This window comes from Phaethon aethereus (assembly GCF_964289735.1).
Source record: "Phaethon aethereus genome assembly, chromosome: 9".
NCBI lineage: Eukaryota > Metazoa > Chordata > Aves > Phaethontiformes > Phaethontidae > Phaethon > Phaethon aethereus.
Window position 1 is genome coordinate 27,327,751 of NC_138585.1, and position 11,932 is coordinate 27,339,682.

General features: G+C 42.1%; 1 protein-coding gene across 2 annotated transcripts in view; it reads left to right on the forward strand.

Moving 5' to 3' along the window:
* Positions 1-791: 791 nt before the first annotated feature.
* The window catches only part of VEPH1 (ventricular zone expressed PH domain containing 1), a gene marked incomplete at its 3' end in the record, with an annotated part of 81,130 nt that continues 69,989 nt past the window's right edge, over positions 792-11,932 (forward strand). For both annotated transcript variants that reach the window (XM_082003794.1, XM_082003795.1), the window contains exons 1-3: positions 792-1,368; positions 3,872-4,087; positions 7,343-7,517. In XM_082003794.1, coding sequence (XP_081859920.1) covers positions 1,231-1,368; positions 3,872-4,087; positions 7,343-7,517 — 529 coding nt within the window. In that variant the 5' untranslated portion in view covers positions 792-1,230. The remainder of the gene's footprint in view (positions 1,369-3,871; positions 4,088-7,342; positions 7,518-11,932) is intronic.

Consider the following 11,932-nt stretch of genomic DNA (forward strand, 5'->3'; position numbering starts at 1 on the left):
AAAAATTATGGCTTGCTGGGTTTCTTTGTCATCATGAATAGTGTTCGGTGGGAAAGGATGGAAGAAATGCAATGCAGTCAGGAGCTGAGGGAGGAGGGCCTGCCCTTGTCCTGTTCATACTGGTAGGGCCATCATGGAAACCACTGGAAGACTCAGGGACGGACATTTTCTACTTGCACGGATTTGTACCTGCCTTGGTGAAGTCCAAGGAAGGTGTCCAAGCCCCACGGGATATTGTGGGCCTGAAGGATCCTGTGCTATTTGTCCATTCTTCATGTGCACTGAGGTTGGCCATGAAGACCCTTGCTTCAAAGGTGTATGAGCAGAGGGACCCATAGCATGAGGCAAGTCCTGGCAGTCCTGGAATAACAAATAACACTTCTGAAATGCGGAAAAAATAAATTTCTCCTATAATTAAGGCAAATGTCTCCTCTGTGGATGCTTTAAACACCAGAGTTTTGGAGCACAAGTGCAGGACTGTTTTCTTTCACGAGTGTGTGCGTGGTGCTGAGCCCGGCCCCCCTTGGCTCGGCTTCTGTTAAATGCCCCAGCCAAGAAGTGCATAGTTTCAGCTCAGCCAAGTGTTTGTTTTATGTGAGTTGAAAAGACTGCAGGGATCATTTTGGCAACAAAACTGACTGTTTTTCTAAACAAAAATCATTATCTTCTCAATCTTGCTAATAGTGTACTTCTAGACTCAAGACACCACAACCCAGATAACAAACGAAGTGGCTTCACCCGCCTCCTCTAGCTCCATTCTGCTACTGACCACAGAAAGACGGTTTGTAATCTCCATCAGTTAGTCCAGTCACCATCCTGCTCAGGTGATACACGTTGAAAGGACAAAAACTTGTTCTTATTTATTAGAAGTTATGTATTGTTTAGCTAGTTTTAAGCTATTTAGTGTTTGAGGGCAAAAGGTCCTTCAACATGCAGTTTGTGGTACGTCCTTAAAGATGTCCCTGGATCAGGGGATCCTGTATGCTGCTTACATATACCATTTAAAATTCTTTGCTAAATTGGAATATGACAGTCAATGAATTTGCTAATTCCCCCCTTCTTTTTTTTTTTTTTAGATTGGGGCCAAGGAAGTCTTGAAATATGCCCCAGATTTAGTCATTACATTAAATTGATCACTAGTCCACAGGATTGTTTCCATTCTGTCCTCATCTGAGTCATTCATGCACATGGTGCAGGCAGAGGTCTGGCTGAGTGGCAGTGAATGCAGCCATGCATCATCTGTTTGGGCTGGTTTTGACACAAAAGGACCTTTCACGTGCAGGGGATCTCTTCTCCTTAGAGGATGCTGAAATCGAAGGATGCCTCTCAGAAGCTCTTGAACAAATAAGAATAATTAGTTCATCTGTGGTAAGTGAAACACTGTTCCTCAATAATTTTTCATGAGATTGTGTGTTGTATAAATCAAATATTAAAGACAGGGACATACACAGTTTAAGATTCTAAAAAAGCCCTCAAGAATGCTGAGCAACATATAGGATTTGAAAATATGGTAATGAAATCCAGTTCCCACTAGCTTGATTTCCTTTAAAGAGATTTCAAGTTAATCTTTATTGTATTTTTTATCAAATGGTTATTTAAGGCATATTAAAGACTAACGGGAGGTTACAGGTACACTGTACATAGTGTGTATTCTGTTTGCAGCAGGACGTGTTCTGAATGGTGGTAGGCTCACTGATTCTGGTAGACGCTTTAATACTGTTGTCCAAAAAAACCCCACAAAACCCAACTCTTTATCCTTCCTGCTTCCAGTTTGCTGAAGGGAAGGGAAAATCTTTTTTGAGCCTTAGGTTATTCAATTAGCAACATGTACATGTTCTCACAACTGCACTTTTCTGGCACTTCATAATAGCATGTGATTTTTAGAAATCAATTTTGGCAATGTGCAAACCTCCGACTCTCAGAGCATTGATCATGGTGTTGCCAGGTGCGAAAAGAACTGACTCATCCATCAGGACAGCCACTGTACACTGGCTCTTCTTTTGCCATTTCTTTGACAGCAATTACATATGGACAGTCTTTCAGAACATTAATCAAGTTATCTTGGCCATTGCCTCTGCTGTTTGTGACGTACTTCGACTCACCTAACTGTAGGTTATCAGGAATTTTACACAAATTCCCCCTAATATACACTTTTGAGAGAAAATGCCTGAGTTAGCTACAAAATGTTTTCACGAACGCACCAGTCTGCATGAAGCAGCTAGAGCATCCTGCAGAGCCATCCTCTACCTCCCAGCTGCTGAGCGGCCGCTCCCACCAGAGGGCTCCGGAGATCAGGGAATCGCAGGAGGGTTTGGGCTGGCAGGGACCTGCCAAGGCCACCTAGTGCAACCCCGGCCGTGAGCAGGGACATCCCCAACCCGAGCAGGGTGCTCTGAGCCCCGTCCAGCCTGACCTGGGGTGTTCCCAGGGATGGGGCATCCACCATCTCTCTGGGCAACCTGGGCCAGGGGTTCACCAGCCTCGGTTGTCAAAAATTTCTGCCCTCTTTTAGTTTAGAACCGATACCCCTCGTCCTGTCGCTACAGCCCCTGTTACAAAGCCCATCCCCACCTTTCTCCTCAGCCCCGGCAGCTGCAGGAAGGTCTCCCCGGAGCCTTCTCTGCTCCAGGCTGAGTCCCCCCAGCTCTCCCAGCCTGTCCTCCCAGCAGAGCTGTTCCAGCCCTGGAGCATCGCTGGGGCCTCCTCTGATAAGGGAGCTGCTCCAGAGTTGTCCCAGGCCCCTTGCCTGAGCAGTCTGGATTTGACATGTGTTTTTCCCTAAACGTGAGGAGTTTCACAGCAGTGCCGAGAGGACTGCTCTGCTCTCCATGTCCACGCACAGCCACTGACTGCGACTCGCCAGGGGTTTGCTCTTGTGCCGTCCCAGCCGGCGGCTAACTTGTTCACCTCTTTATCAACAGGTAACCTTAAACGTAAGAAAAAGCGTGTTTTCTTTTTTTTAATAAGTGCATGGATTTTTTTCTGTCGTGCCAAGCAAAGCTTGTAGAGGGCTCACTGTGAAGAAAGGCAGAGAATTGTTCTGCGGCAGACCCAACCGTCGTGGTTCTGCCTGTGATATGCTGCCATGCCACACTGAAGCGCGGAGCCCCCGGGGCTAACTCTGGAGCTGCGCTTCTGCAAGCTAGTGCTGACCTTGGCTCCAGCCCTTTAAAAGTGACTATGCTTTATCTAGTAAAAACAATGCCTTTTGATGAATACTTCAGTCTATCTTTTTTCTTTGTTACTTTTTAGGGTGGAAGAGCATAGGTTAGACCAAGGGATGATGGTTGTGTATTCTGAGTCTTTTAAGTTATGGTGAAGTGCTGCTGTTTCACATCCAGATGGCATCTATGTCAGTGACTACAGGGGAATACAGGATTTTGTGATAAAGCCTATTTAATTAACTTTTATTCGTGTTACATTGATACTAATTGAAACTAACTGTGTTTACATCAGGGACATCACATGATGTGAAATACTTGGGACCCTGCATTTGCTGTATATATATTGTGGGTGTAACAATTCCAGTTTCAGTTTTAGGACAGTTATGGGAGGCCTGTGTGAGTGGTTCTAAGCTGTGGTCCTAAGCTGCAATCCCTGGTCAAGAAGGCCATGCTTCAAGACAGACCACTAAAAATAATTTGATAACATAATCCATACCTTTACAATAATGAGGATTAAGACTTAAACCGCTGAATTGTGTATGGGATAACTAATTTCTGTGTTTAATCACGCTAAATGTTCGTTGTAAAGGTGAAAGTGGGAAGATGGACATGGGACAGTTACAAAAACTTCACGTCATCAGGCTAATTTTGTGGGGTCCTTCAAAAGGATGGGCATTCATTGGTAGATGTCTTTGCGTTTGAACCAGGACTACCAGACCAATGACAATGACCAGGCTGTGGTGGAAATCTGCATCACTCGCATCACCACTGCCATCAGAGAGACAGCGTCCATAGAAAAGCACGGGAAAGCCCTCGTGGCTCTCTGGGAGTCATGTCTAGAACACAACCTGAAGCCTTCTGGAAAAGATGAGGACACACCACATGCAAAAATTGCATCCGATATCATGAGCTGTATCTTGCAGGTGAGACTGAGCTGAAAGCAAGGGAGCGTAATGCTCTGGGTTGGAGCATTGGAATAACTTCTTAGAGTATTTTACTAAATGTTAGAGGCAGCAACAACAAGACTGAAAAAGTATTTAGGTCCCCAAAAAATTTGCTAGAACAGCAGCTCAAGTTGGGTCCTATCTGAGCTCAGCAGTCTATGAACTATCGCTCCCTGTGAGTGCAAGACTAGTAAGAAGACATCTTAGTATATGGACATCTTTTGGGGATAGGAATGAGCTATTGCAAGGCTTTCTAAGAAAGTAAGCTGAGGATGAAAAGCCATTTAAAAGGCTGGGGAGGGGAAATCTGGTATTAAATCAGGGTGGTTTGGGGTTTTTTTGGTTTTGTTTGTGGGTTTTTTGGGGTTTTGGTTTGGTTTTGGGTGGTTTTTTAGCCAGGGCTGCAGGCAATACCACTCCCTGTTAGGAAAGCTAAATAATACAATGGAGAGGCCCACAGAGAAACGTATGTGCCCAGTTATCTAACTGGAAGCAGAAATCAGGGTTGCTTCCAGAGTTTCAGCTGTGGGTACAGTTCATGGGGACCAGCTCCATGTCAGGTGGAGAAACACTTGCTATGAAGTGCCTTTCTCTACAGACTACTCTGGGGTGATGTTTGCAGTATGTCTGCTGTTTCATAGGGTTTTTTCTTTGCCTCTGCCTCTTATATCAGATGTGGGGGTGGGTTTTTTGTTCTTTCATTATAAAAATTCAAGCAATAGTAGCACAAGTATGTCACTGACCCATGAAAGGTACTGCTTAGCCCTTTGCAGGGTGTATTTTTCCAAAGACTTACTAGGATTCCTAGATTCCTCATCTAGTTTGGCTGCCAGTGTTTAAAGGCCAAAAGAAACAAAGTTTCAGAAAAAAGAACATCAATGCTGAATTTGCTTCCAGGAAATTTTACTTCACATGGTCCATTCTATTTACCCCCCCGTCTGTCACACTGAAGATGTTCGAAAAAAGTGTATTATAGCAAAATATTAAAAGAAGGAAAAAACCTCCTTTTCTGAAGCCCACCTCGTTCCCAGAGGCGTTGCCTAATCTCCCTTTCTGTCTTGTGTCACTGGAGGTGAGACAGTAACTGGATTTGGATACCAGCAGCAGCACAGCTTACACTTTCCAGATGAGAGACTGTACATTGTAAAATCATATTTTGTCTTTGCAGTACTTTCATGAGGATACTGAAGTATGCAATGGCTAGTCTAAGCTTTCAGTTTGTGCTGTTGGCAACTCTGTGCCTAAATCAAGCTAGCTCATATTCGAATGTTTTAGGGATTGCACTGTGGTAGAGATTATTTCAAGAAAGGAGTTCATTGAAACGAAATGAGAAAGTTATGAAAATACATTTACTGCTCCCTGAAACAGAGCTATTATCAGCAAGTTCCTTTGCATAAAAAAAGAAGGCAGGCATAAAATGAGTTTTTATACAATATGTGAGGGATAGTTGAAGTAGTAATGAATATCTGACAGCTGGGTTGAATCTCACAGCATGTTTCTGTTGATATTAGCAGCAGGGAGGTCCCTTATGTTTGCAAACATCACTGTATCGTATTATTGAAATCTGTTTTCCATTGTCACCTTCACATTTTCATAAGTGTGCATTCATGCCCTGATATTTATAATGGAACAAATGAAACCTTTCTCCTTCCATCTGAATTCAAACCTTTTCTTAATGAAGTATTTTATCTTTATTGTAGGGAAAAAATTAAAATTGTTATTTGTAATTTTCTTAGATCTTTTAAATCCTAATCAGAGGGCCAAACCTTATCTTACCATTTTTTTCTTCATGGAGTCCTAGAGTATAACTTGGAGGCAGAATTTGGCTTCTACTCAGCAGTGCCTCTCAGCCAAATATAATGAGGCATTATGTTGATTTAAACATTTATGAATTTATTTTTTTCAGTGCTGCTCCAGAATGAGCATGTGTTAAGTTTGGACTGCCTTTCTTTGCATTATTTTGTTGCTTTCTGAAACATCTGGGTGCCAGTGGTTGCCTGTGATTTCAGATGCTAATTAAATATAATCATATTGCAGGATTATTTTCAAAAACAATGATGTACTCCTGTTTCAGAGAGATGTTCAAAACCGAGTGAAGATGAGAGAAAAGCCCTGATTAACAAGGCTCCAGAGAGAGAATGTAGGTCCTCAGTTACACACAAACATATCCTGCTAGTTTCAAGGGCAGTTATGCATGGGAACTTAATGGGCAATAGATGTGTATAGTCTGTGCGCACAGTTTCATGTACTCAGATAGTTGCAGGAAAACCTTTTCTGACCCTAATGTCAAAACCAAAGTTTATGTGCAGATACCCCTGAGACCACTGAAGCTTGGTGCCATTTTGAGGACAGAAGTTATCAGTCTTGAAAAAATTCAGTTGACCCCGATGTTCAGAGAAATTGGCTGGACTTTAAGAAAGGAAATCTGAGTTATTATTAGAGGAAAATTGATGATTGATACTAAAGCTATTACCCTGTGAGCAGGTCTCCCTTACTCATGCATACTCATTTCATCATTTCACCAGTTTGCCTTTGATTTAGACCCAGTGGCTTAGCATGAGATCTGTTCTGGGAACAGGAGTCTTTTCTTCACGTGGTCTCTGCCAGCACAAAGAAAGGCCAAAACTCAGCACTTGGGTTTGGATGAAGGAAGCTGTGACATGTGCTGGAGAAGATTTGCCCGTGCTTGAAATTAAGCTTCCCTGAGCCTTAATTCTGTAGCTGCACACTGGGCTGGACTGCTTGGGGCTGGACATGGGAGGGGAGCCGGTCGCTGCGATGCAGGAGCGACAGGCAGCAATGCTTCTCGCTGCAGGGAGCAATATTTACTTGTCGACAGCAGGAGTGACTGCTCTGAGGTGTTTCCTGCGCTTTGGGGTGAAAATGACCTGCTCTGTGTGGGTGATGATACAGCTTCTCCTGTCTTCTCCGAGAGAACCCAACACAAAATGTCGTGTTAGAATTGTTACAGCAGTTAACATTTAACTAGTGCGCTTAATACCCTGCTTTCTTCTCTGGCAGAAGACAAAAATAGGTGTGGTGTTAGCATCTCCTGGTGCCGTGCTTTTAAATTTCCTTACTCGCTCTTTCTTTGAAGCCTGCCTTCAGTGGTGTTACCAAAATACAGCCTTTCTTGACATGTTTTTTGCTTTTTTCCCCATTGTTTCTGATTGCTGTTTTTCTACTCTGATCAGCATGAGACTTTATTTTCAGTGGTTTTTCATGTTTTTACAGAATTACAATCGACCTCCAGTAATGGCCTTAGCTGTCCCAGTGGCAGTGAAATTTCTTCAGAGGGGCAATAAAGAACTGTGCAGAAACATGTCGAGTTATCTATCCTTGGCTGCAATCGCTAAAGCAGATCTGCTGGCTGATCACACAGACACCATTGTCAAAAGCGTCCTTCAAGGTAGGAGCTCGCTGAGATTTTGGATTTGGTCCTGCAGCGTGCCTACTGTTAGATTAGTTAGGCTGTATTAGGCATATATACAAACGCATTATATGTAAAAATGTGTATGAGGCATGTATGTATAAAGCATACATATCTATAAACATGTGATAAAACACGTTAGAAAATCTAATAACAGACTATATCAAGGTAGACCTTTCAAGAATATGTGAATTTACTGAACGTTGTTGACTGTAGAAGTTTCATTGTAGATTGAATGACCGACAGGGCAGGAAATACATCTGTACTTGTTAGTATACTGTACTAATGGATTTAAAATTATAAGCCATGATATGAGACACTAGCTACTGGGCTCTATTCCTTTCTATTAGTGTCATTGACAATACTCCAAAATATAAATGGGGATGAAATGAATCCCATTCTGTGTCAAAATAGTCAGTTGTAAGATATAGAAGCTCTGTAGTGGTTCTTTAATTTTGCCTACTTTATTAGCTTTGCTTGGAATATTGTTGTTAAACTCTGTACATTTTACTTTTGTGGTTTAAAAAGCCAAAAATATTTATACCTCTACAAAAGGAAGTCCAGTTTGGTTGAAGTAGTAAAGTTCACAGTATTTGTTGCAGTACAGTGCTACTGCAGTAATAAAAATCACTGTTTGTTTTTCTTCGAGTATGGGTAATAGCAATATGTAGCAATAGCTGTCTAATTATTCCAAGATCATAGTTATGAAAATGTTAAGTCCTCAAATTAAATGTGTGCATTCTGTCTTTATTAAAAAAAATATAAATGGAGTGTAGTTATTTTTAGGTGTCTTATGGAAGGATAGGGAAGCTAGAAAGTAATTTTGTCGTTAAGATATTATGGTAAGAGTTTGCATATTTGTCTGCTTTGCTTAAGGACAAAAGTGTAATAAGTACGATAAATGCTAAATATGTGTAAGCTATGTGATAATACTAATTGAGTAGAGTCCAAGAACAGAATATTGCTAACAACTTACAAAGCCACATGAATAATTTGTTTAAGACTCGTGACATTAGTATTTATGAGTTAACGTTGTGCATTACTTGTAACGCAGTGCTATTAACAGAAAGAAATAAAGTGAAACAGGTTTTATGGTATAGTCGTAAGTTTAGGAAAAGTGATTAGCAGTCACAACTGAAGGTTTCATTGCGACTGCTTGTTTTTGTGTACATATGTTATTCTACCAGCAGATGTTGCTGTGGACATCGAGATTGGAAATTCCAGACTGGAAGAGGGCACTCTGAATAGGCAAAGTGCTCTGTTTTGCATACTGGCTTAATTGCATTGTACCTAATTTGTATTTCGGGCATGAAAAGGTTGGTTTGCAGCAGGCTAAGAACCGCGCTTAAAGACTGAGTGTTTGCTGAAGGGAGAGGGGAAGCAAGAGGATAAGCTGCTAAGGATGGATTTACAAAGCAGTGGGGAGACAAAGGGCCTTGTTCTGGGGCTGCACAGACGGGGCTCAGCCTAATGGCACCAGTGAGACTGATAGTAGACTTTGGCCCGTTGCCTGTGAGCGTTTGAGAGCTAACTGGATTTTTTGATTACTTGGGGCAACTGTTTGGCTGCATAATCAGTTTCTTATCTTATTAGCTAAAAAAGAGCTCTTTAGAAAGAGTGTTTAAGTACTCTGTTCCAGTTAGTGTGAACTCAGCTTCTAAACATGCAAATGTCTGTACGGTGCCCGCGATGCTGACGGGCCCTGTGCTGACACCTTCCATCAGCGCAAGGGATCAGGCAGATTTATTCCTCTTTCCAGGGGACAGCAGGAACACTACCCTGCAACCGCTGCTGTAACCCGTCCCACGGCTGGCGTACCTTCCAGGGAAGGTCAGGCAAGGGTTGTTGCATTCAGCAGAGGCTCGTTGGGGAGCACAACTGGGCTCAGCAACGTACTCCAGGCACGCGTGTCTTGTGCTTGCTCCTTCATTTCTACGTTAGCAGTGCGGGAGCAGGGTCGCGGTGGCCTTTCCGTATTTGGAGCCCAAACTCCCACAAAATACTATTTACTTGGTGTTTTTCCAAACAGGCAAAGTAACTGATGACAAAGAAAAATACAGTTAAGCTAGGAAAGAAAGGGAGAAGCATGATGATGGAGGCCACTTGTGGTGCTGGGCAGGAAGGGACTAGTCTGTGGGAAAGCTTTGCTAGTCCACAGAGGTGATAAAGGAAGAGCAAAGCAATTGGAAAGAGGAGTTTTCCAGCTGAGTCAGTGAGAATGAAAGAACTGGCTTTGCGTTTGGTCATCTGCCAAACCAGAACAGAGATAGGAAAACGCTACTTCCAAGAGAAAGCATTTCAGGTATGAGGTACAGTAAGAAAAGTAGCCAGGAAGGACTTCTGCTAATCTTTTTGAGGATTTTACTTTTTCTGCTGTGTTTCATGGACATTTGTTTTCATTTAATGGAGGGCACTGTATGGAAAGAGGATTTGAGAGCATTTTTGCCCTTCACAGTGTTGGGACCTCAGGTGTTTTTCTTTGCTCAGAATATCTGTTTTCTGGCTGACGGCAGATGGATGGAGGTAATATTTCATTGTTCTGTAGTTCAGGTTATTTGCAGATATTATTTAGTAGGGGATTTTTATTGTGCTTTTACTTCTAAGCATTTATAATTTAGATACATTTTTATTATAGGGTAATAGGAGAAATTCCAGCAATTGGAGTAGTTATTTTTACCTTAAACAAACAATGTTGCCAAAACTTTGGATCATATAACTTTAGCTATGAAGCACAACCCCCTTGAATGGCATAGTAAAGTGGAAATTACCTTGTCACAGCTTTTTCTTACTACTTTTGTATCGTGGAAGGAAGGATCTGGTCGCTGTGTCATATTCGGGAATAAACATAGCAGCAATATGTCGAGAAACTTTTCAAAGTGCGTTCTTAGGACATCTGTGGAGAATGAGAAAGAGAAACATGTGAATAGAGCAGAAGGGTGGGCTGCTTCCAGCGGAAATAAGAATTGCTCCGAGGATAACATTTTCCACAATAACTTGTTCAGATGCTTCAAGGGATAGCGAAAAATCGTTCTTGTCTTTTGCTGGTTACATATCCAGCAAGTGACTATTCATCAGTGTCTGCTTCTGTTCTGTTTTTCTACACGCAAATCTCCACCAGTGTCTTGGCTCTCTGTATCTGCTGCTTAGGCCCTGTATCCAGCCCTATGTTTTTATTGGATTTTGGATAAGCTTGCAAATGTGAGAGACGAAAGCCGCTGCCATCAGTTCTGCCTCGTACAAACCTCCTGTTAGCATCAAGCGAGTTGGTCACTTTGGATATCTAAGTGTGCCTTAAAACCGAGTATGTCATTCTCGGACGGACAGCATTACGCATGGGGTATGGATTGACTTTTATTTGGGGATATCTCAATTCTTCCTTCAGCCTCCAAGCGCCGTGCCCAGCGCAGCCTCAGGTCAATGCACGTGCATCAGTATGTCAAAGCATCTCTTCTGTACAAGCGACCGTGTCCATGTGGGAGAACTCCTAGAGTGGCAGATCCTTTCACATGGCAGTGTTCGCAAGAGGGATTATCATGACAGGCCTTTAAAGCCATCTCTGGCTAATGCTTGGATTTTGGGTCTCTAAACGTATGAGATGTTGATATTTATGTTCTTTTTCTACTAGCAGTTGAAACTGTGTTGTTCAAAACATGGAAAAAATCCCAACTGGTACTTACTTTCAGAGTTTCAGTTCATGAGAAGCATGGAAAATGTTTAGTTTAGTAAAGTATCTTTATTTACAGAAAACAACTTTACAAAAATAATTTCAATAAAATTAATACAAAGTCCATTTACAATATAATACAGCTGCATTTTCTTGAAATGTAACATCAGATTATGATGGGGAATATTACTTTTATATGTTAGGTCAAATCTGTGGCATAAATAATGATTTAAACAAGGAGCTAGTTTTGTTATAGCCTACAAATTACTAACAATGATTAATAAACAACACATTTCTTGGCTTATGTGGTTCCTCTGTACAATTCACCTTAGCACTAAAAACCAATGACCGGAGGAGCCAGGAAGATGCTCAGCCTTATGTCTGTTATGCAGAGACTGGTCAGCCGGATACCCGATGTGTTTTGTTCAGCAGGGATGCCAGGAGCACCGTTCAGCTCCAAAATGTTCAAGTGGCACTTTTAAACATCAGAAAACACTATGCTAGAGAGACAGCGGTCAGACCTCAAGAATGGTTTTTCTAATGTCACACCTTGATTTGGGTTTTTCAGTGTTTTGCCGAAACAGCAGGCAGAGATCAAGTCCCGTCTCCACAGTACCTCATTTTGTAAAAATGCAATGCTAATCTTCCTTGGGAATTCAAAAGATGGGGGCTCCTACGGCTCTGTTCACTTGTACATATTGGCGTTCGGCTCTTTATGAAATATGTTCTC